Consider the following 26,196-nt stretch of genomic DNA (forward strand, 5'->3'; position numbering starts at 1 on the left):
GACCATGTTCTATCCTGTTCTTTATAAGTACACGAAAAGCTGATTTATTTTCATAGACTTTTTAAAGTTTGACTTTTGCTTAGCTGCTTTTGGTACAATTCTATAAAACAAATTTATACAACAATAGGTCTTGAAGAAATACATTTAACTTGTATATAGAAAGCTGCATTATTGAAATTTTATTAGCATCTTTCTTATAAGGCCGCCATTGTTCAAGGTTATTTTTACGTCAATCAGGAACATATACATTGAAATACTGTCCCAGCATCAACATAACTTTAAAATGATAAAATCATCTCTACAAAGTTACATAAATAAAGTTTGGAGGTCACTGGTTTCATCATGACTAAAGATAATCAGAAAGTTACTTTTTTTTATCTTTTGCACTGATTCTCCTTTTATAATTCCTGGAATTTATATATATATATATATATATATATCTTCCACTGCGATTTGGTTTTGCCAATTTTTGATAGCTGCACTGTGCAGATATTTATTTCATGTCGTTTCGTTCTTAAAAGGAAAGGTGTCTAGTGTTTCATTTAAAATAAAACCATCACGATTTAATGACAGGGTGGGGGATTCCCTTTATTTCCTGTAAATGAGAGAGGGTCTATATGGGGTCATTCATTTCTGTATTCTGTAAGTAAATAAACTCATCGTAGATACAAGGACTAAATTTAGTATATGCGCCGACGCGCGTTTCGTCTACAATAGACTCATCAGTGACGCTCGAATCCAAAAAAGTTAAAAAGGCCAAATAAAGTACGAAGTTGAAGAGCATTTAGGACCAAAATTCCTAAAAGTTTTGGCAAATACAGCTAAGGTAATCTATGCCTGAGGTAGAAAAGCCTCAGTTTTTCAAAAAAATCAAGAATTTGTAAACAGTAAATTTATAAATATAACCATATCAATGACAATATTTTCTTTATTTATTTAAATGTTTTTCCTTCTATTCGTTGTTCTCTATTCTAAAGCACTCCCATTACTTTAAAGTTAGCTCCCAATTATTTTCTCTTCTTTATTGTTTTGTCCTTTGGTCCTTTTTTTATTTGTAAACCCTATCCAGTCCCTCATAAATGACACGGTTCTATTGTCTAGTGTTCTGCGACTGTCACTCCTCATCTGTCTGTGTCCTTACAATCACCTTCTGACCACTTTGTACCAGTACTTTAACTGTTTTATTTTAATTACTTATACCAATTTTCCTTACTCTCTGTGTCCTTGCTGTCACCTTCTGACCACTTTGTACCAGTAGTTTAACTGTTTTATTTCAATTACATATACCCGTTTTCCTTACTTGATCTTTTGATTATCTTAAACTTCACAAAAACATTTCTTCTCTAAGTTGACAAATGTAAAAAGATTGAAGGGTGTGAACTACTTTGATCTTCCTTTGTCGATATAATTGGTAAGGATTCATCAAAAGCTATCATATTCAACAAAATATTTGTACAAGTTATTGTATAAATTAAGTGTTTTAGTCAAAGAAAAGTCCAGTGTTTATACGGTCATTATCTTCCATGTGATAATTGGTTTTCAACACAACCTTTCGATCTTTTGTCAATAGAGGCGTAAAAAGACGTGTACAAAGGGTGCCCCATGCTGTGAATTATAGAAACTTAGAGGGAAAAGATAACTAAAATTGTTTCTATAACGTTTTGCATATTTATTGTAACAGTTTGGTTTTGTCGTTTCATATGGCTCACTTTATACTGGTAACCCAAATATATGCATTAGGGGTTTTTTTTGTTGGGGAAACAAAGTCAATGATAAATGGATTGATAAGAACATGATAAATTGCTGAAATTCTTTAATCATGCTAATAAAGGCACGGGCATTACATAATCACAGACACACGGATGATTTGAGTTGACGGATTTGAGCTGAAATGCTTAGGCTTCACTGACATTAGGTATCCAGGGTCAGATTCAAAGAATTATATTCCTAATTTGAGACTTTTTTTTAGCATGGTACACAATTAAAATAACTTGACCAATGAAATTCTGTACATACATGACATATATCAATATAGAAATTCCATTTTTTTTTTCAATTAGGAACAATATACAATAAAACGTAATTAAATTTCTACGTGAAAATTTGTTTCTATGAATCACTACAATTTTGCTTTCTTTAAATGTGGGAAAAGTAAAGTGTTGAAATGAATAACGAAGTTTATAATCCTTTGATCTTTTAAATCATTCAGTTTTCACTTTACTTATTAAATTTTACAATATTTTTGCCGACAAGTTTTGATTCAATAAAAATATCTGTGTCACTGTTTCCATTATAAATGGATGTAATTATTTTCATGAAAAATCAATTAAACTTTATTTATTTGATAAGTACACATAAAGACGTTGTAAGAAAGGAGATTTATTATATTTGGTGTATAGGGACGTACTCTCAATTTGCTGGACAAAATAGTCGTATTTATTATGGCCTGACGGAGCATTATAACATTAATTTGAAACTTCACGCATTGTCGTTGATATAGTCACAAAAAAATAGTCTTGTTCGTTCGTACTCATAAAATATTTAGGCATTTTTTGGGATGGTATCTACGTTTACAACATTAACATGATAAATACTTAAGAAAATGCTGAGTGCCAATGAGACAGCTTTACATCCAACTCACAATTTTAAAAGTAAACCATAATAGGTCAACGTACGGTCTTCAACACGAAGCCTTGGCTCACACCGAACAGCAAGCTATAAAGGGCCTTAACAATTACCAGTGTAAAACCATTCAAACGGGAAAACCAACGTTCTAATCTATATATAAAAAATAAGAAACGTATGTTTTTTCTTTCTTTATATAGGTTAAGTTACAGTCTCAGTGTCAGAAGATCCCAGAGAAAACAAATGACATCCGGGAATCGACACTGTGTTACATGTATGACAATGTCATAAAAAGACCAATCTGACAAGTGATGTCTTTGTAAATGTAAGTCTCGTTTTGACAAGTTTGATATTTCTATCTCTTCACAAAAGATCTGATTTCATACCGATATTACTAGTATTCAGGATGAAGACATATTAATATCTACAACACAACGAACTTTAATACTTTGTGAAAGATGATAATATTTCTGTTTTCCATTGTAATTATATATATACCTCGTGTAATTACAGATGTAAAATAAAAATATTTGACAGCTTATTTTTGAACCGGTTATTTTTGATGAGTAGTTCTCGGTATAATTCTTTGGTTTATCTATAAGAAAGCGATTTAAGAAGAATTTTAAGATTGTCTAATTGCTATAGTATATCTTTTTATCAGTTCAATTGGGTAGAAGGTATTTATATTTGGACCTTTATCAGACTGAATGAGTAAGATTGTTATGTGATTGAACCCCTATCGGAACGTAACAGGGATTTATATTGATTAAGATTTAATCCTTTACAAACATGGTACATCTTACGAAACGTGTAGTAGATTTACTAGGATATTTGATCAAAGTGAACAGATTCAAAAGTATAAGAAAGATATAAGAAGATGTGGTATGAGCGCCAATGAGACAACTCTCTCATTCAAGTCACAATTTATAAAAGTAAACCATTATATATCAAGTATGGTCTTCAACACGGAACCTTGGCTCACACCGAACAGCAAGCTATAAAGGGCCCCAAATAAAAATTACCAGAGTAAAACCATTCAAACGGGAAAAACAACGGTCTAATCTATATATAAAAAAAAAAAGAGAAACGAGAAACACTTATTAACCACACCAACAAACGACAACTATTGAACATCATTAGAAACTGGATTATTAGGAACAGACATGAATCAAACAAGAAGCATCAAAAGGACGGAAAAGGAATATGCTGAAAGACATAGAATTAGAAAAAACAAGAATGTGTCCCCAGTACACGAATGCCCCACTCGCACTATCATTTTCTATGTTCAGTGGACCGTGAAATTGGGGTAAACCTTCTAATTTGGCATTAAAATTAAAAAGATCATATCATAGGGAACATGTATACTAAGTTTGAAGTCGATTGGACTTCAACTTCATCAAAAAATACCTTGACCAAAAACTTTTACTTAAAGCGGGACAGACGGACGCACAGACCAGAAAACATAATGCCCCTCTACTATTGTAGGTGGGGCATAAAAACATTGTTTGAGGTTTTATATATGTACCCTTTATTCAGGTACTGATTGCGATTAAAAAATATGGAGTTTTGAGATATTTAAACTGAATGAAATTCTGTCAGGTTGCTATGCGCCTGACCCAAGGAGAATAGTTGTCCTTTGTGATAACTTTAGTTTTTACATTGTTTTGATAGTTTGGAGTTTGGCTTTGGTATCATGTCGTATATCAATGAATGGTTTACATTGTTCTGAGAGTATTGCATTGATGGCAGATCTTTCATTGTTTCTGGGGTTTTTTCTTCATAACTTTAAAAATTCTTATGACGATTATTAGCTTTCAATATTCTAAAGATACCAGTCCTATCTATTGTCACTTTTTGATGCCTTGTTTAGTGTATTTTAGGAATCAAACAAGAAGCACCAAAAGGACGGAAAAGAATGCGCCGAAAGATAAAAAAAACTTGTTTAACCCGCCACATTATTTATGTACGTGCCTGTCCCAAGTCAGGAGCCTGTAATTCAGTGGTTGTCGTTTGTTTATGTGTTACATATTTGTTTTTCATTCATTTTTTTTTATATAAATAAGGCCGTTAGTTTTCTCGTTTGAATTGTTTTACATTGTCTTATCGGGGCCTTTTATAGCTGACTATGGGGTATGGGCTTTGCTCATGGTTGAAGGCCGAACGGTACCCTATAGTTGTTAATTTCCGTGTCATTTTGGTGTCTTGTGGACAGTTGTCTCATTGGCAATCATACCACATCTTCTTTTTTATATTGTTCGAACCTCTATGTACGCCTTATTCATGGACTGAATGGGAACCTATCAGGTTCCATTGCGCATGACCCACGGATAATAGTTGTCTTTTGTTATAGCTTTATGGTTTATATTGATTCGATAGTTTGGCGTTTGATTCGATAGTTTGGCGTTCATGGCATATCTTTCGTTGGTTTCGTTTATTTTGTCTTCGTATCTTTTCAGACTCTTAGTAGTTTTGAATATTGTATTTACATCAGTACTGTCTATTTTCCCTGTCTGTTCTCTTTTTCATAGATATAGGAAGATGTGGTGTGAGTGCCAATGAGACAACTCTCCATCCAAATAACAATATAAAAAAAGTAAACCATTATAGGTCAATGTACGGCCTTCAACACGGAGCCTTGGCTCACACCGAACAAAAAGCTATAAAGGGCCCCAAAATTCGTAGTGTAAAACCATTCAAACGGGAAAACCAACGGTCTAATACATGTATGTCCTTTGGGTTTGTTTTTGTCTTCGGGTCGCTGTGTCATTGATGGCTCCTTAATGTACACCCCCTGGGTCGCTGTGTCGTTGACGGCCCCTTAATGTACACCCCCTATACAATGTCGGATCTCGAGGGTAGATATAGAGTTTTTCTTATTGTGCTTTTCTTCTTTAATGTACAGATATATTCTGTTTACATGTTAGATCTCAAGGGTATAGATATAGAGTATTTTTCACTGTGCTTTTATTCTTTAATATACAGATATATTGTGTTTACATGTTAGATTTACAGACAGGTTTATATTTACCTGTTAATCGTCCATAGTCTGAGTTATGGAGCATCAAAGGCGGTAACAACAAAGAAAAGATAGGTGTATAAGTACCGTTATATTTGTTGATATATCCGGGACTTTTGTCACAAGGGTATCATCAATGATTTGTGAGATGGGTGGAATTTAATAAGGAAATCTGGTGATTAGAATACAAATCTCTATGGTCAATAATCATCATAAAAATTGTGGTTTCTGTATTAGTTTTAATATTACTTTTTTATGGTGGCTGTTTCTTAGTTACAGGGAGAACTCATTTGTATCGTATGGAAGTAAAATGAAAATATAATACTTCCATGTTTGTACTAAAAATAAGGCTCATCTCGTCAAAATATACGGATGGCCTTTTTGTTCAAGATCATGTCCGTCGTTACTGTTAAAATATATCGGTCTCGATTTCTTACATACTAGAAAGGAAGTATCAGTACCAATTTTTCGGCAGAAGATGTGCACTTCGATAATAAACGTCTCGTAAGTGATGTTCGAGGGAAGTTTCTATTTATATAAGTAATTACATAAAGCCATACAAACAGTTTTGCAATGTTTTTACAGGTGAATACATTTCTTATTGTTCAAAATATGTATTTAAAGACTATATATACCAAATGTTTGCCCCGTTAGAACAATGCTTATCAAATATTTTATAGATAAGTTATTTCTAGAAAAACTATTTATGTGTGTATCTATTTGAGTATTTTGATCCCATGATTTTTCTTGATAAAATTTTATACTTTTAACAATATCCAACTATTCCGTTCGAAAATTATCTAAGTTGATGTCGAAAAAAACTGATCAAAGATGACTGGCTTATTATTTGTTACGCCAGAAACAAGTTTCGTCTACAGTATATAATATATATAAGAAAATGTTGTATGAGTGCCAATGAGACAATTCTCCACCAAGTCACAATTTGTAAAAGTAGACCATTATAGGTCAAAGTACGGTATTCTACAGGGATCCTTGGCTCATACCAAACAGTAAGCTACAAAGGACCCCAAAATATGGATAATGTAAAACCATTCAAACGGGAAAAATAACGGTCTAATCTATATAAATAACGAAAAAATACTTAAGAACCACATCAACAAACGACAACCACTGAACATTAGAACACTTTTAATCGACACTCGAAGCCAACGAGTTGGAAAGCTTAATCAAAAACGAAGTAGAAGAGCATTTAAAACAAAAAATTCTGAAAAGTTGTGTCTAATGTGATGTAGCAGTCTTTGTGAGGATGTACAATCCCTCCTCCCTCAAGTGTTTCAAATTATTTTACATTTAAAATCAAGTCAATTTACAGAAAATGATCATGAACAAATCACATGTATCATTTGTATTCCCTTTCAACAAAACAAAAATATGCTGACTACAGTATTGGGATGGTGCTAAATAAAGGCAACAGTAGTATACCGCTGTTCAAAATTCATAAAACGATAGCGAAAAAAAACAAATCCGGGTTACAAACTAAAACTTAGGGAAACGAATCAAATATAAGAGAACTACGACACAACAGAGACACAACACCGAAACGTAACACACATGGAAACGACCTATAATGTAACAATGGCCATTTTCGTGACTTGGTACAGGGCATTTTATGAAAAAATGGTGGACTGAACCTGGTTTTGTGGCATGCCAAACCTCGGATGATGAAACGCCACCAACAATGGCATCAACCCAGTGGTTGTAAAAACTCATCAAATATATCAGGATCGTAGATATGTGATGAAGCATAGAAAGCTAATAGCTCTTTGATTAACACTTCTAATCAAAAATCATTTACAACAGAAGCTTTCAATTCTTAAATATTAAATTAAATAGAACTTGCACCTGCGAAAAAAAAATATTAATGACATATCCCCCGATTATCTGTCTTTACAGAAATATTAATCACAGAAGATAAGGCTGACAATATGATTATTTATATCGGATTTGTTGTTAAAGCCTCCGACTTTTTAATAAGCCTCTATACTGCAAATAGACAAATGATCAACAATAAAGTCAAGTTAAGTATGACTAATACAACCTAATACACCCTTCAATATTATTAATAAGTTTTCAATAAAGTGAGAAATACCTGTAATCACAGATGGTAGTTTTAATAGAAGAGGGATTAGTGGATTACCCTGCATAACGCTGTTGCTGAGACTGTAATAGTTAGCTATGTTATTTCAGATATTTTATTTTATATAATTATGATTAATAAGCAAATAAACGTTATATCCCCTGTTGTTGGCTTAGCATTATTGTAATTTTTTGAAGATTTTTCTAATTAGTCACTTTCTTTTCTATTGATTGATGAATGATTTGATTGCATTTCAAAAATGTCGAAAATGATTTAGAATATTGTTTTGTGTTGAATATCAATAAGGTATGAACTGTTAAAAAGATTTGTCAATTTTAATTTTTATCTGATCATTACATTTATTTTGAATGTAAATATAGTTCTTTTTAATCATATCTTTCTCTCTGTTTCTCTGTTGCTCTCTCTTAATTCATGTCGTGATTCTTTTTGCAGGCTGTTAAACTAAACCACGACAATTTGTCAACTGAATATTTTGGCTTCGTTTTAATACCAATGTTGCATGAACCAGTCATACAGGAAAAGACTTCCATCAAATATTTTAACTATGAGTAGTTGATAATAAACTCATCATAGATACCAGGACTAAATTTTATATATACGCCAGACGCGCGTTTCGTCTACAAAAGACTCATCAGTGACGCTCGAATCCAAAAAAAGTTTTTAAAAAAAGAGCCAAATAAAGTACGAAGTTGAAGAGCATTGAGATCCAAAATTCCTAAAAGTGTTGCCAAATACAGCTATGATTATCTTTGCCTGAGGTAGAAAAGCCTTAAAAGATATTGGTGTATATCTTAAGAATTTAAGTTCCAGCATACAAAGAATTACAAGTATACCATACAACTGTCATTGTGATTAAAACATTCATAAACAATTAAAAGTTCTAACACACGCAATCGTCAGAAGCGATTACAATGTTTGTAAACAATTACAACGACTGCCACATACAACTGTCAATAACAATTTAAAGGTATTTGTAATATATATAAACAATTACAACTCCTGACGCAATATACTTACTATTGAAAAGATTAATTACGACGAAGACAATGTTTTGAAGAGCTGGTTAAGTAAGGTGAAAAGTAGGATATGATTTACAATAATGTAACGAATATGGTTCAAGAATTCGCTACAGAAATTTTCATTGTGATGCCTGTCGCACGTGTCTTGATTATTCGCCTTTGAAGTTTATTATGTTTAAAATAGACTTCGTTTTAAATCAATTGGTTTGTTAGCTGATATCTTACTAGGAAAAAACAACTCCATTTTTTAAGAAAAAGATAGAAAAGATAATAAGTCGATCCAGCCAATTTTAAAAGGCGGTCTCAGCCCATTCAAAAGCATTGATCGTTTCCCCTGGATCCTCAAACAAAAACAGACAGCGACATTAATAAATAAAGTTTACAACAAACCACTATGACAAAACATTTAAAAATTCAAGCTTTCTTAATATGACACTGAGTGTTTCGAACAGAAGCATACATTGGGTAAGGGATATTGTTGGTAACTGTTTAAACGTTTGAACCCGCTGCATTTGTTTGCACCTGTCCTACGTCAGGAACCTTGTGTTTTTAATTTGTTTGACTAGAATGATTACACTATTGACACTTGCCAAGTTTCGTAAGACTAGGAAAAGCCTGGTAATAAGTCATAAACGAGACAACAATAATGGGATAGTGATATGGTCTGTCCTGCTAGTATCATCTATGGTGTTGGCAATATGTGACATTTGACGTTGTCACGTGATCGACATACAGTTTCTATTCTTACGACAGAAGAGGTCCAACATCTCGAAAACGACGTAATAAGATTAAGGTTTCTGTAGATTAATCACGTGTAATTAAAAAAAAAATTGTTCTTGTGAGCAGGTCTGTTTGACTTACTTTTCTATATTTATTTACTGTTATTCAAGTTTACATCAAACGTTTCTATATCTGTCACTACACACTCCGTGTCGGTTTGTGGTGTCCCGTTTATAGGATTTGTCCGTTGTTATTTGTTTATAGGATATGTCCGTTGTTATTTGTTTATAGGAGATGTCCGTTGTTATTTGTTTATAGGAAATGTCCGTTGTTATTTGTTTATAGATGTCCGTTGTTATTTGTTTATAGGAGATGTCCGTTGTTATTTATAGATGTCCGTTGTTATTTATAGATGTCCGTTGTTATTTCGCTTTTTACATGCGGAAATGTACCATTATATTATTTATTTATGCATTTCTTTGTGCTGACTGTTCTTGTGTTTGTTTGTGCTGTAATCCTGTCACGTAGTGTTATCATATTAGCGATACGCTTTTAACATTGTCATATGAGCGGGAAGTTTGGCTAGCCATAAAACCAAGTTCTACCCACTACTGTTTTTCCCCTTAAAATGACCTGTACCAAGTCAGGAATATGGCAGTTGTTATCCAAAATGTATGTTGGCGTTTGTTTTTGTTGCAATTCAGTGTTTCTATTGTTCCGTTGATTTCCTCTTATATATAGTTGATGCGTTTCCCGTGGTTTTAGTTTGTAACTAGGAATTGTTTTCTCTTGATCGATTTATGACTGTTTAACGGCGGTATACTACTGTTTCCTATATGTTTTGCTAAGTAATAAACAAATATTAAGGGTTTTCTATCATTTTATTCAAAAATATATTTTTTCAAAAATAACTTACATCACAACTTTTACACAAATAATTCTAAATCCCTAGAAATCATGGACGGATTGATAAGGGAATAAGATCTGGCATCAGATCATACAATGTTACAATACTATATAATTGTTAAATAAATATACGCAGAAGATTACTGACAGAAAAGACAACATTTAACATGCATAACTACCGTATTACCATAGCAATAACATATTTAATATAGTATCGTATTGCAACTAAAGAAAAACGATGGAATAAATTAAAGAAAAAAATGTAACCAAAATTGAATATGGGGTAACAGTAAATATTTTTGAAAGATTTCATAAAGAATAAATTTGATTTAATTTATAAGATCAGCCCAAGTACAAAAATAACCTAAAGATATCTAGAGGTCAAATTAAAGTGCTTTAAACAACTTCGATGTTAACATTCCAAAAAAATTGTAATTTATCAAAAAAAGGAAAGGAGCAGATAAAAGTACCGGAAGTAGAGTAAGGCCGTATCGGAAGTAGAGTAAGTCTTTTACTGAATGAACCGTAAGTGCAGTTTTGATGTTGTCTTATCTGCCACGATAGTGTAAGAAATAGTGTTCTATTCTAATGTAAAAGTGGGAATTAATAAATAAGTATAAATTAATCTATAAATAATTAAATAAACTCTATCAAGTATCACTGTTTGTCAATATCATCACACAACACAATACAATACCGGTAAAGTAAAATAACCTTAATATCTCACCAATATATCATATGTCGCCATGTCAAAGCTTATACGTCATATGTCGCCATGTCAAAGCTAATATGTCATATGTCGCCATGTCAAAGCTAATATGTCATATGTCGCCTTGTAAAAACTTGAATTTAATATCACTCTATCGTACTGCAATTTAATTTGTTCCCAATTTCATTTTCAAACTTGAATTAAAAATGGCAGCTTGTTGAAGCTAAAATTTAATATGACGACATGTGAAAACTATAATTTAATATGTTATCATCAAACTTGAATTTAATATGTCGCCATGTTAAAACATGAATTTTGATAAGTCAAAATGTCATAACTACAAAATAGTTGATGCGTTTTTAATTTTTTCCCTGAATCAACATTAACTGACAAACATAACTATTTTTAGAATTAAAAGAGCTAACAATGCTTTAAGACAATGTTTACCTGTATATCTCTAATTAAATATACTAATGGTGAAAAAAATCAAGGACGTTTTACTTTGCCTATTGTATCAAATCACACCAAACCACAACAAGCTCACAGCAAAGAAGTCAAATACACAGAGTTCTCTAACGTTATAAATAGTGAATGTAATGAACAATTAAGTAAGAAATGTTAGTGCTCTTCCACACATTCTAACAATGGAGTGTTATCTAAACGTTTATCCATCATGAAGTAACTATGAGATGAAAATGATCATGTGACATACTAACCTAAATACAGATATATACTAATTAACATGTTTTCATGCTTACACGTTTTCCACTTTATTTTGAGTTAAACTCGTGAAAATAAATAACATGGATTTTTTGTTCGTTCATATTTCGAGTTAAACTCTGTTGATGTATAATGAATGAAATTGTAAACAAGGACGGTTGTTTATCATTATAAATAAAACAATGTTTGAACACATATAATTGTCAAGCCATAGAATGTTTATAATTTGCAGTCTTTGTACCAAAGTCAAATTGTCAAAAATTGAAATATACACGAGATGAGACAAGAACATATTATATTTTAATTTGCTGATAAAATGAAATGAAGAGGAACAATATTTTAAAAAATAAAGGCAGTAAAGGAAATTAAATAGAGCAACCGAAAAAACAAAAAGAGTCTGCAAACATTATTTTCCATTGCAGTTAATTTGGTCGAATTGTAAACTTTTATGTTCATAAACATTCTATGGCTAGTAAAGTTCTCTTCAGAACATTTGTATCTGAACACATTGTATAAAGAACACTTTCAAATAAATATTTAAAAAATAACAATAATATATTGAGATATATCAATAGAGTCACTTACAGACAGTTTAACAAAGCGATGAAAGATCATTATCGGAATAAAATTTATTCACTTGTTACCTACTGATATAAAATTTTTAGCTGCTTGTAATTGCATAGATATTTTACTTAATATGAAATCACTTAATTCGAACTTGTACTTCGGGTACAGATCAAGTTTTAAGGAACACATAAAGCAAAGAACACAAAAGTTACAGATAATGATCTCTTAGCGCTTTAAAACTTTGTACAATAAAAAATACATCGTTTTCTATCTGAAAGTGACTTTGGTGAAAATAACTTATGGACGGCTGTTCGATATATTGTTCGGAAGGCATCGTCTGTTTTCGTTTAAATATATCAATGAAAAACACTTTAAATGTTATTTCAAAATTATTTTTGATTATACTAAAATAGCAACTGAATTCTGTGTGATGTTAAAAACAAAAGATTTTATGTATCACAGTTAGCTGTCTTATATACTAAACTCTTTTTTGACACGAGACATTCTTCGGTCTGCCACGCAATTAAATAAATTAATAAATAATATTCGTATTTCCTTACAAAAACATCGTTTAAATAAAACCCCAGAGAATTCCTCATTGTTGTGAGGGGCAGTTTGATTTATAAATAAATAAATAGTATAACAATAAATAGATTTCAACAATAAATAAATATGTAAAAAAAAAACATGTATTACGTCAACCCGACGACAGAACGGTGTTCACAAAACTCTTTCATATTGTTTAGTACTGTTAATGAGTCCTTAAGTATCTTATTAGTTTCGGTTAATTCTTTGCGAAACTGTGCAAATCCGTCAGCAGATGTGTCATGTCTGCGGATGTTTTTGTAGGCATTTTCAGCCATTTGTAAGAAATTTCTCTCCATGATTGCGCATGAGCAATTATTGTCTGGTCTGGTTTCCAGTTCCGATTGACGAAGTTGTTTGTTGAGAACAGTAACATCCGTTTCAAGTTGTTTCAAATAATTCATGTTCATCTGCCGTTTCAGATCTGAAATAAAATTAGAAAAAAATTAATCAGACTATTCTGATTGTATTATACATTTGTATTCATACTTTTATTCGTGTATCTGAATTTTCATAGTTCTAACATTATACACTTGTTATACATACACTATAAGAATACAAAAAGTTTTTTTTTAATTAAACTACAATTTTGCTTAACGTTATGCATATATATGACGTATAGAAAGATTGCTATACGCAAATTGAAAACCCATCGGTCTTCAAACAGAATCTGACGTTACTCTCGATGTGTGTCTTTCATGATTTTGTTGAATAATTCAAATATTAGCTATTTAAAAACACCTACCTGATCGTCTTTTCTTTGCAGACCTGTCCTCATAATCACAATCACAATCTGATCTTTCAGACGTTTTTCTTTTACGTTTCGATAATTGGTCGAGGATTTGAGACAAAAGTGCAGTAGATTCTGGATCCCTCAGACGCTCTGACAAAAGATCTGCTTCCTCATAATCAAAACGTTGATTCGACGTGGACGGTAATCTTGGGGAATACTGCTCTCTGTGACAATACTTATCTGAATAGAAATAAAAGCACGTTTATTAAAAATGTCTAAACATAGTTGATATGTATTCACTAGCTGCATGATATATTTGAGATGTGCGTTAAAAAATTGAATTAGTTCATACAATTATATTTTGAACGAGTCTTAGATTAAAGAAAGGCAATTGATAAAAATACTTTCATCATAACGTTAATAAGCAAGTGCGTATCAAGGTGGCGTTCAAAGCCAAACCACAAATAAATGATGTATATAAAAATATTATCGTCCAGCAATGCTTACCTTCTTGTCTTCGGGGGTGGCTTTCAAACACAAGTTGTTTTCTAACTCCTCGTCTTTCGTCGACATAGTCAGCAGGAAAGTCTGGTATTCTTCTAACAGGTGAAGATCGATTCACTACTTCTCTTGCATAGTAACCCGGAGATAATTGATCCGAATTTGATTCAGTTTTATGTGAACTTCCTGTCATTGATCTTGCAGGTAACTGAGGGTCTTGGGAAACTTGTTTTACTGGTGTTTTCTCCAAAAAGTCATGATGTTCCAATCGATTTCGAGGAGATATGCACCGTTTCTGTGAAGTTCTTTCTAATCTAGGAGATTGTAAATACCTTTCCATTCTCGGTGATGGCGATGGACAAACAAAGCATGATTCCGGAGACCGATTGAGCACCTGCAATGGAACAGAATCAAAGAGTCATAACAATGTTTTATTGGTAATACCTATTGAATATCAATACCGAACTTTATTAAACACCTTTATTGATTAATTCTTTACGGCTTTTAACATTGCCAATTATCACTTCTGTTCACAATTTTCTTTCCACAAACGGGGCTCCACAAGCGAGGCTCAATAAGGTGTTCATATACAACAGGAAAATATATCGAACTTACATGTCATGCAGAGTCATAAATTTAGTAAAAAAACGTGAAATTATTTTATATTTTCCAATAATTTCATTTGGTTCAGAAAATTCTTCAAATGAGTTGTAATTTCTTTTCTTATCAGGCCTCAAACAGAATTCAAACTAGGCTATTTATTAACATTTGTTTGGAGTTATTGAACATTGATTTGTCGTTACAAAATTGTGAAAGTGATAATAGTCATTATCAACAGAAATAATAGTCCCACAGAATTCTTTTGTAGTGTTAATTAACCAAGTAATCGTTATGCCAATACCGTGGTAAAACATTTATAGTGCCAGAATCGGAACCTTATATAATGATACCAAATAATTACATTTTACAGATAATATGAGCTGCTGTACCAAAGCAAATAAAAAAGAATTCAAACGTAGAGGCGTTTGTACTTTAGTGTAAAACAAACGTAAATGTCCTCCCCCGGAGCAGCTTATACAGGTTTTTCTCATTGTTGAAGGTCTACAGTAGTCGATATATAAGCGTTAAAACATCGACTGTTTTAATAGTTGTTGCATTAGCATCATACTAAACCGCTGTATTTTATATCCATATTTTACTTACCGGATATCGGTCTCTGTCCGTGAAGGAGCAAGTTGACGATCTTGAAGATGTATCCGGTGAGACTGGTGGGGTTCTTGGTTTCAATCTCTCCGCCATCATCCAATCAGAATTATCTCCAAACAACTGACAATGGTCGGTGTCCGAGTACGGTGAATGTCCTGCTCTTTCCAGATATTTCCTGGGAGATTTAAGTCCATTATTTTCACTGAAGTCCTGAAACGAGGGTGGATATTTGAAAACTAAATCGTCCGATAACTTTGATCTTGGAGTTGATGGTGAACTTGAAACTCTTGACCTCGGAGTCGATGGCAGGTCACATGATCTACTTCTAAAACAATCCTCGACTTCTGCATCGTCTGTTCTTTCTTCCTGGATTGACCGGTAGTCTTTAAGTTTTTCTAAGATATCTTTTGGTAGTGAATCTAGTGACACCAGTAGGGAGTTGGATTTCTTGTCCACGTACTGCATACTTTTCTTTTCATCTACGACAGTTTAAACTGCAATACAATAAAAAAAAAACACTTATTAATGTCATTTTATATTATAACAACCGCTTTTAAAAATCATGAAATTTGATTAAAAAATATTTATTTATTTACTATGTATATAGAATAGCTCTTTACCTCTTTAATAAATCGAATGCATCCATTTTCCTTGTAACCAACAAATCATTAAAAATGTCTTTAAACGGATGCCATCGTTATGTCTCATTTAAATATCTTAATTAAAATGAGATACTTTAAACAGGTGCCCTTTTTCAATTTATTTATAACGTTCCAGTGGAATTCATCTCCACAACCGTTATTGTCCAGGGATTATACATGACTAATGGATTCAGCAAAACGTTTTAAGATATTTACCTGAGTCGGTCTCGTGTCGGTCTATCGAACACCGTTATACCTATAACTTATAGATTATTGAATTTCATGTCTCTTTTATGTACCGTCACCTTTATAGCGGCAACAATGAGTACGAAGGTAAATCTTAATCACTTAAATGTGTGGACAGGTGAGAGGCTGATTACTTTTGTTTCAGAACGAGATAATTGGTACTAACGAGATTTAACGAGATTTTATCCCCAGATTAAAATTCTCTTCCTTTACAATCTTGTCATTAAACAGATATGTCTATAAATTATGCAAGAAACATTTAATGAATTGATTTAAATTCTTTGAACATACAAAACTTTTAATATACATTAAGCCCCTGATCAATATTTATAAACATTTCCTATCAATAGTAGACAAAATCGGGTTTAAAATAATGTAAAATGAATAGATATCTATTCTAGTATCTCTAAATAATAAATCGCCTTATCGTCTCTTTTCGATCCGCTTTGAAGAATGTATTTGAAATAAATATCTCCTAATTAAATTATATAGATAGCTAGTTGTTCTGACTAATACATCCAGTAAGTAGAACATGTAGAACCTTACAACAATTATTTAACCGATCATTTTTCAAGAATTACTCATAAATGTATAAAGCGCTAAAAAAGCACTGGCTATATGTGCAAAACAAACTTAAGATAACTTGTACTCCACTAACAATAGCTTCAACCCAAGTTCAGTAAAACTTTGGTCTCCCTTTCGGGAATGAACTGTACTTCCGATGTATAAACAGATAAATGTCCATGTTCAAATACATTCAGGTTGATGGCATTGTAATACAGCAATAAAACAGTCTCTTATCCGTCCGTCTCATTTTTAATTTTATCGTAAATTTAAAAAAAAATCGTTTACTGTATTTGTACATAATCTCGCATTCAGATATCTATTAATCAATTCGGTCATGTGTGCACTAATGACTGCACACACTACACAACAGTGTGCATGTCGTCAGGCAATGTATTACACTTATTTTGACATTCTTATAAAACTTCAACATTGAGTACAATACGTGCTGATAACATCACGATAATATAAGGTTCAGGATTATGCAGATTAATCAATCTTTTTTTCCATAAATTATTCGATGTTTGATAAAGTTGATTTATTTTTGGATAAGCAATCGGTATTTTTATCAGTGGTCAAATAGCGTGTCCTTTATCACACGAATTCATTAAACCGGGACAAAAACTCCACAAAATATACCAATAAACTGCAACAATTGTATCTATTTCTTTTCAAACTACATTGATATGTATTTCTTTATCGTTTCTGGGGTCAGAGGTTGGATGCCTTTAACGGTTCTAATTAAATAAAGTGGAACTAATAGACCTCCTTGCTGAATAGCATCAACAACGAAAGAACAATAGAAACTGTGATGTTCTCCGAGTATCAATGTCGAGGGCGGGTATTGGTTTACAGTGTAATCAATGTTATGCACATCATTCTATTGTATCTGTTGATGTTTTACAAACAAATATGTAAAAAGTGCTGAGAATATTTAACCAATAACGTTTCCCAGGAGTTTTTATTCTGTCATCTGAATACACTTTACAAGTTGTATACTAAAATGTTTTGTTAGATAAAATGATTATGTACTTTTAATTAGATGATGTTTAAAATGACTGGAATTTTTCTCATGTTTGTAAACCAATGAAATCCCTTATCTAAAATAATGAATTAATTGACCTTCATTTTTGGAGAAAAAAATTCATGGCACTTGTCATGAAAATAAGGCGAATTTGGGTGTAACCTGAATGAGACCGCAGCCCAACAGTTGAAAAAAAAAAAGAGAATACATCACTTAGACAATCATTCTAACTTCTAACGATATCATAGGATATGTTTATAAGTACATTCAATTCCAAATACATTCATAACGTATTTTCACATTTAAAAATTGTGCTTTTTCAAATACTGTTGAAATTTCTTATTCATACCATTTCTAAAGTCTTTTATCTAATGTACATTTAAATGCAATCCGATTTTTATCCATTTGAATTAATTCACAGTATTCTATTACCGCAAGCTCTTTGTAAAATTTTATTTGCAAACTTCTTTTCAATAGAAAATCGTTGATAAACATTTCTGTTTTTAAATATATTTCAATAACGGTAAAATTATAGAATACACGTAGGAATTTTGTTGACATTGAAGTTATTCATATGTTTGTATTCTTTGGTAATACCTTACACAAGCACAACAAGGGGAGGAGTGCGGATGCATGGGAAAATAACGACACGTAATAGAATCCCAATGAAGCATGTAAAATGTTTCCCCAACACATTCTTTAACGGTTTGATCAAATCATAGGCTTTCATGAATTTCGTTTAATGGAAAGAAGAATAAAACTATTCGTACGATTTACACGTATTAAATACTGTTACTTGACTTAATTCCGCGTTTTTTAATAATGGGTTTAAAAATGTAAAGTTACGAAGCGTGTGAAAAAAACTTATGAATCGTACCCATTTACACCTAGTGCTGACATTAATAATATACAAACAATGATAAGTTTATTTGAAACTGATGACTAAGTATAAAATAAATGGTCATTCATAAATTTGATTTTTATTTACCAATGTATAATGTGTCCCATTCATTTAATAATGTTACCGCAAATAGTATACCATTGTGTACAATAATAAGGGTATTCTATTATTTCACATTACAACTCATTTTGAATTAGAATGGAACTCTGTTAAGTTTGAATGAAAATGCTCGGAAACTGCGGTTGCATTCGATTAAAGACAATGCGGACACTGTTTCGGAGGTTGAAAAGTGAAAGGCTGAAACTATATATCGACTATTTGACTAACTAGTTACTCTTATAACTTATTAATGTGAATTTCGATCTTATTGATAAACATTAGAGTATGGTTTTAATTTTATTGTTACTTTAAAATTTCACGTGTGTTTGCATAACAGGTATAAATCAATTATCTCTATACAATCTTTGTTTTTGTCAATGATTTTGCAAAAACATTGAATATTTAAAGGTCTGCTATAAAATAGTCAATTTTTTATCAATTTAAAAGTACGTCAAATCTTTTCGGGTTTTATCCATTTAAAAGTACGTCCAATCTTTTTCTGGGTATACCGATTGAACTTTACCGCGTCACTTTCCTTATTAACGAAGTATTTGTTTATTGTATGGTTTTAAGGGGACAGGTATTCACGTAATCACATACCCATACTGATTGTTTTGGGTTAACATTAGGTATACAGAAGTTCAATGAGACAATATTACATGAATTTAAAAACCAAAATCATCGCGTGTCGCTAACATGTCTTTTCAATCATTTTAGTCAGCCATCGCGTGTCACTATAAATTCTTTAATAAGTCCTTCATTTTTAATTTTTTATGCAATGCAACTTTATATTATTAACCTGATATAAATATTAAGGAGAGATAAAAAAAAATATACAAAAAACGAAAGTACATTTTACTACTATACGCGGGAAGTAAAATTTGGTCCTTTGTATTATAACAAATTTACAACGGATAGTAACTACTGATTGGATGATTATTCAAATCTGGTGCTTTAACGGTAGTTAATTCAAATTCCTCTTCTAGGTAGAAGTTAATTAAAATGAGTATGAGAATGAGCGTACAGAAAAATGCTCTAGTTAACAACCGAGAGTAGAGAGAGCACGTGATTTTGAGAGTGCAAATGTTAACAGAAATTCACTGAAGCCCAGGGTCCGTATGCATAAAACCACAAGAAATCCAATCATAGTCCTTATTTATCTTTGGACATGTAGAAAAATCCGTTGGGAACAAATCTTAAATTTAAGTAGCTCTATGCATATAAGGGGCCCAGACATGCATGACACCAGAGCAATAGAAAACAATTTGACAAGGTGTCTATATCACAAGTGAAATCCTAATTTTCCTGGTTCTCATCACCAATGATCCTTGTGTTGGATGTCATGATATAGGTCCATTTAAACCAATTATACAGGAACAAGCACCTGTTACCGTGTTAATACATGTACAGGAATTAGAACCTGTTGCTGTGTCAATACTTATACCAGAATAGGAACCTTCTTGTACGTACTATACATGCAATATGTGTTATATTAGGGACAAGAGATCAACACTTAATATTTCACTTTAAATTAATAAAGTTATAGGAACGATACTTGAGAAGCATTCTCACGACAGTAGTGACATTTTCTAAGTATTTATTTTCAGACAAGTTTGCAAAATTGCGTTTTGACAGTTGTGTATCTTTTATCAATCATCCTCTTCATCTTCATATTTTATATTTCAAGGTATATATCTATGGCCTGAGCATAGATATTAACTATTGTCTGACTGTAACATTTAAACCGACAATTAGAACTGTTGGGCTTCTGGATATTAACAGAGACATATAATACAATTATTTGTCTCTGATATCAAATAATTGAACATTTAAACCGACATTTAGAACTGTTCTGCTTCTGCATATCAAGTAATTTTAACATTTAAACGAGTTAGTTCCTTGTTACCCACACTCCGATAGCAACTTAAAAGCAATCACGCTGATGTTTACCTTATATTACAGCGCCAGTGCTGAAACGTCTGTTTTTATTGTAACGTAAGTAGATACACGCCGGTAGTACATTAAACTAGCAAACGCTGACGTTTAAGTAATATTACAGCGGCAGTGTTGAAACTTGTGTTTTTATGGTCTTATAAGTAGGTACACGCTCCGGATTGTTACCGTTATAATGGGCGATTTTAATGTGTAAACACCGTGTCCAATCCTGTTTTATTGATGTTTGTCTTTATTTAGACCAAACTCATTTTCAACATAGACAGAGTAATTTGTCAATGAACGGACAGATTTAAACCGACACAAAAATCAATAAATTCTGACACAAATCTATTTAGGGTTCCTCCAGTTACCTGAGTTTTATATATATATATAGGTAAAGGCCATCGACACCACTTAAGTCTTTCAAATCTTCAAAAGACCTCGTTTCTATCTGCTGATTTCAGCACTATCATTTATTGCATGATAAGGTAAATTTTAACAGGTAGAATCAAATTTCAATATTTGATTGAAATGACAGCCTTATTAGTTTGTCTATAAAATGTTTGGTTCTCATAATATTGGCTTCATGGATGTACTTTCCATTGGCCTTTGATGTTTGTGATTTTTGCAATGAAAAAATGTTATTGAAAACATAATTAGAAATGTCAGTATATATAGCGAGTATTGATTTTCGCGATTCATGCGGGTATGATTAATTAAGTTACAAAATGAATTCATGTGTAACTGAACTCAAATTGTTTTATAAAGTCTTGTGCGACTACTTATTTAATATTTATGTAATTATTATTTTTTCTGAAATATATGAGACGGTGGACGGTTTCTATTTTTTATTATATGTTTATTGCCTTTGCTTATTAAATAAAGTAAAAGTATTACGTTCTATTTCATTTATTTTTTCGTTATCATTTTTTATTTACATTTAATGAAGTTCCTAAAGAGTAGTTTTAATTTAACACCTTTATAAAGGCTACCTAAGACTGTATTCTTTTAAACGCTTTGCATTGCCGCTGTGTTTTAAAGGGGCACTAGCTGTCAAATTCATTGTAACCGATTTGACTCAAATTCTCATATTTGGTTTATAACAATGTAAAACATTTATCCAAACTATCAAAAGTCTAAAATAAACAGTTTACAGAGCATGGGGTAGATAATATATAGGTTCGTTTCGTGTGTATTTTAGTCCAGACGCCATCTAATTAACTATCGATTTGACCTCAGATGACCATATAAGCGATGTAAACAAAAATAAAGATACGAATAGATTAAACCAACACGTGCAATTGGATTTTTATAGGTCTGTTTGATTTTATTTTATAGATTAAAAATAGATATTTCTCATTGTTTTTAACCATATAAGAATGATTTTATGTGTATCGAATTAGTAATCAAATGATTTACCGTAGTTTCACTTTCATTGTTGACATTCTTTTTCTTTAAATAACCAGTACACGTACAATGCATGCGATGTCAATCTCTAGCTAGGGGTTAACTTGAAGTTCACATGAATACCGGTTAGAATGATGATGACGTTTTCACTTGCAAGTGAATCAGTCAAAAATTATGTTTAATCGCTTATTTCAACAAAATTAAAGGAAATTGATTGCTAAAAGCAAATTATTATTTCATTATTCCAATTTGATTAATGATTGATCTAAAAAAAAATCATACTTTATTTTTTTTATATATCGTAGCTAGTGCCCCTTTAAATGGCAAACGCAATTTACTGTGCAGGATAATTTAAATTCAATTTACAAATGCGTTTAGACGATTATTAAGGTTTAATTTAGCGTATCGTTCACATTTGACTTTCAAATTTAACATCGCTGTTTCTATTTAATTTATAACTAATAAGCGGGGGTTTTTTTTTTGCAAACTGGCGTCTGACGTCACAAAATGTAAATATAAAAGCATATTTCAGTAATAAAAAGTCCTGTCAAACGTTCTTGCTCAATTGAGTTTTATCAAAGTCGGTGATCCCCAACTAAATAATCCAAAGCACTAATTTGTTTTTTAATTGATAATTAAATAACACCCTACCTTTAAAATAAAACTTCATTTTTTCTTCCAATATCTTCAAGTCACGTTAGTAAATCCGAGAAACACATCATGATTTGTCCGTCACTATCATAGTCCCCGAGACGTTTAAATATATACAGGTAATATAACGGGATATATATATCGCTTTTATCTTTGAATTCAAAATTTGCACCTGAATATTCGAATGTCAACATAAGCTTTTTACTATAACCACGTGGTAACCTTTAACCCTAAGATTCTATATAGATTTAAAAACGTTACCTGAAATCGATGCATGTCAATCCGACGCTTGTCAATAGATCCGGACACGCCCCGTAGCCACGCCCCAAACAAGGGATCACCCACAGGTTGGGTAAACCCGTGGAGATATGAAGAAAAGAAGTTATATATACCATGAGTTTGTTTACCTATGTTGAACGATTGAAATTTCAATTAGTTTGTATTTTACATTTGCATAAACCGTTAAGTGGATTCGAATTCTTATCGTCGATAATATGCAAAAATATTGAAAAATAGTCCGAAAATTGTAAACTGTATTTTCAAACATGATGCAACTTGTTCTAATATTAAAATAGAAATTTGCATTGGTTTCAAGGATGTAGTGCAAGTGTCTTAACATAATATTAATGCAATTTGTATACGATCTTTTTATCGCTTTGAAACGTCTTTTGTATCTATGACAATATTATTTGAATATGCCACTGCATAAATATAAGCATACACTATTTTTTTTTAATAAACTATACATTATGATGTTTAATCTTTTGTTATGGATGTGATTTGGTTTTTTTTCTGCTTTTGCCGGTTTTAATTTTTTTAATTCAATAAATCAACTTATGGTGCAAACAGTGTCTGTGCTCACGGTGATTATGTTTCGCTAGATTTATACGTGTATCAAGCTTCTACAGAACCTTTTGGAATTAAGCAACACCATACCTCCATTGGCCTGCCCTTTCGTTATACCCTTAATGACTCTTTGAGGCCAGCATAGCACCTTTTTTTTTTTTCAAAAGTGGTCCTTATATTTTACGCAAAGTTTGGCAAAGATTGTCGTGCAAATTTTACAAGAAAGCCATAAGGAGATATGGCATAATTGCCAATGATAGGACTATCCGCCAATCGTCACAACTCGGCCAATTCCGTACCTCAAGGAAAGTAGCGGAGTCACCCGAGGATTGCTGATTGGACTATCCGCCAATCGTCACAACTCGGCCGATTCCGTACCTCAAGGAGAGTAGCGGAGTCGCCCGAGGATTGCCGATTGGACTATCCGCCAATCGTCACAACTCGGCCGATTCCGTACCTCAAGGAGAGTAGCGGAGTCGCCCGAGGATTGCCGATTGGACTATCCGCCAATCGTCACAACTCGGCCGATTCCGTACCTCAAGGAGAGTAGTGGAGTCACCCGAGGATTGCCGATTGGACTATCCGCCAATCGTCACAACTCGGCCGATTCCGTACCTCAAGGAGAGTAGCGGAGTCTCCCGAGGATTGCCGATTGGACTATCCGCCAGAGACCAAAGTAGGGATGTGAACTACAGGTCACTGTAAAGCTTTAAAAAATGTATAAAAGCCATACTGTATACATGTAAAAGGTTATAACAGACCTCGATATGAAATACATAAAACAATTTACAAAAGAAAACCAGCGGCATGATTAATGATAAAAATAACGTAAACAAAAACATATATGGTATTCATTGACCAAAGACATTTGCTAAATAACAAGACTCTTGGCTTGGGGCGAAATAACACAAAATGTGGCAGGGTAAAAAGGGTTCCCTCTTTCATTGCAAAACTGGTCACCTTAAATTTGCGTTTTTTTGTCAGTTTAAATATAATGTCGCAGCATATAGTTCGTTTCTATTCGAATTAATTTTTTGTTCGATTTATTTTGCTCACGATGCTTAAACCTTTTCCATGCTTTAAAACATGTCTATCGCTGTTCATGCGTGTGGGTCATCTTAAGTGCTTATCATCTTAAACATACTATCGATATTCTACTAACATTATTTATTAAATTTTGAGAAAACAGGAGAATTAAACGCGAATTTTCTTGTCTTATATGTTTTCTTCCCTTTATAAATTTGCCAGTTATTCCGAAATTTTGAAATAACATGAATATTTTACAAACGATTCGTGTGCGACTTCAAACATTAATACCAAACAACATATTGACCTTTCTATGTAGAAATCCAAAAAATATATACAAACACAAACGTAACCTAATCTTGGTTTCCTTTTTATGGTTTTTGTTTTTAAAATTATAAGACAACAACAAATTCGGAGATCAATATTTTTAATTCCGTGTTTGAGCGTAATGACACACGGTACTTGACGAGGAATCCTTTGTTGTAGCGCCTCGATGGAATGTCTGATAACCACAAACAAGGTGACAATTACACGTAAGCCGTTATAATAACACGACCTATAATTACCCAGGTAACTCGCACTTCCAACGGCTTTAGTTTTTATCATAAAGCTTTCATGGTGTTTTTTTTTTTAGATCGATTAAATAAATTTCATTGGTAAATTTTACTTTTATTTTATTTTTTAATGAGATAGATAGATAGATAGATAGTTTATTAACGTCTCACCATTAATATACACAATACAATATTTACATATATCATAAAACATAAATATATATTAATGCCATTCTTAAAAGAATTATGAGAGACGAAGAGCCCATACTATGACCTGTAAACAGGAAAAGTATAAGATTGGCAATTTAATTTAATTTACAGCTCTTTGACTTTAAAGTAAAACATTTGGCATAGGCCTTTCTTAAAAGGGTTTATATTTGGCTTTTCTTATATTTTCGAGGAAAAAAAACGGTTTATTTTGGACAGTTTTACGCAGTAGATAGGTGCATCTTGTTGAACTTGCTGCTGTGTGCAAAAAGTAAAATCACAAAAATACCGAGGAAAATTCTAAATCGAAAGTCCAAATGGCAAAATCTAAACCTCAAACACATCAAACGAATGGACAACGACTGTCATATTCCTGACTTGGCAAAAATTTGAGGATTAAACCTGCTTAAATAGCTAGCTAAACCTCTCACTTGTATGCCATTCGTATATAATTCCATTATATTGACAATGATATGTGAACAAAACAAACAGACATAATATTAGGTAAAAAAGTAGGGATAAGAGGTTATAAATACATCCTTGTCATTGTTTCGTTTTCATGTTTCTATCTCGTTCTCGGTTTCACTTCTGACTACCAGTTTTGAATATCCCATTCGACCTAACTTTGTTGTATATAGCACACATAATAATAATGGATTCCATGATCAA

General features: G+C 32.2%; 1 protein-coding gene across 2 annotated transcripts; it reads right to left on the reverse strand.

Moving 5' to 3' along the window:
- Positions 1-10,361: 10,361 nt before the first annotated feature.
- Positions 10,362-23,066, reverse strand: LOC139496400 (uncharacterized). Of its 2 annotated transcripts, none has more exons than XM_071284978.1 (5): positions 22,895-23,066; positions 15,424-15,920; positions 14,227-14,614; positions 13,732-13,959; positions 10,362-13,410 (listed from the first exon to the last, which is right to left on the reverse strand). In XM_071284978.1, the coding sequence occupies exons 2-5, from the start codon at positions 15,889-15,891 to the stop codon at positions 13,094-13,096; spliced, it is 1,401 nt and encodes a 466-aa protein (XP_071141079.1). In that variant the 5' UTR covers positions 15,892-15,920; positions 22,895-23,066; the 3' UTR covers positions 10,362-13,093. The 2 variants fall into 2 exon arrangements, with proteins under 2 accessions (XP_071141079.1, XP_071141081.1); XM_071284980.1 differs by lacking the exon at positions 22,895-23,066 and adding an exon at positions 16,047-16,271.
- Between the last annotated feature and the right edge of the window lie 3,130 nt (positions 23,067-26,196).

Source organism: Mytilus edulis, chromosome 11, assembly GCF_963676685.1.
Source record: "Mytilus edulis chromosome 11, xbMytEdul2.2, whole genome shotgun sequence".
Taxonomy (NCBI): Eukaryota; Metazoa; Mollusca; class Bivalvia; order Mytilida; family Mytilidae; genus Mytilus; species Mytilus edulis.

Excerpts from the sequence above, each read along its gene's own strand:
- LOC139496400 (XM_071284978.1), bottom strand. The coding sequence starts at position 15,891 with ATGCAGTACGTGGACAAGAAATCCAACTCCCTACTGGTGTCACTAGAT. Across the intron at positions 14,615-15,423 it reads CGGACAGAGACCGATATCCG|GTGCTCAATCGGTCTCCGGA; the intron begins GTAAGTAAAATA and ends GTTCCATTGCAG. Across the intron at positions 13,411-13,731 it reads TGCAAAGAAAAGACGATCAG|ATCTGAAACGGCAGATGAAC; the intron begins GTAGGTGTTTTT and ends ATTTTATTTCAG.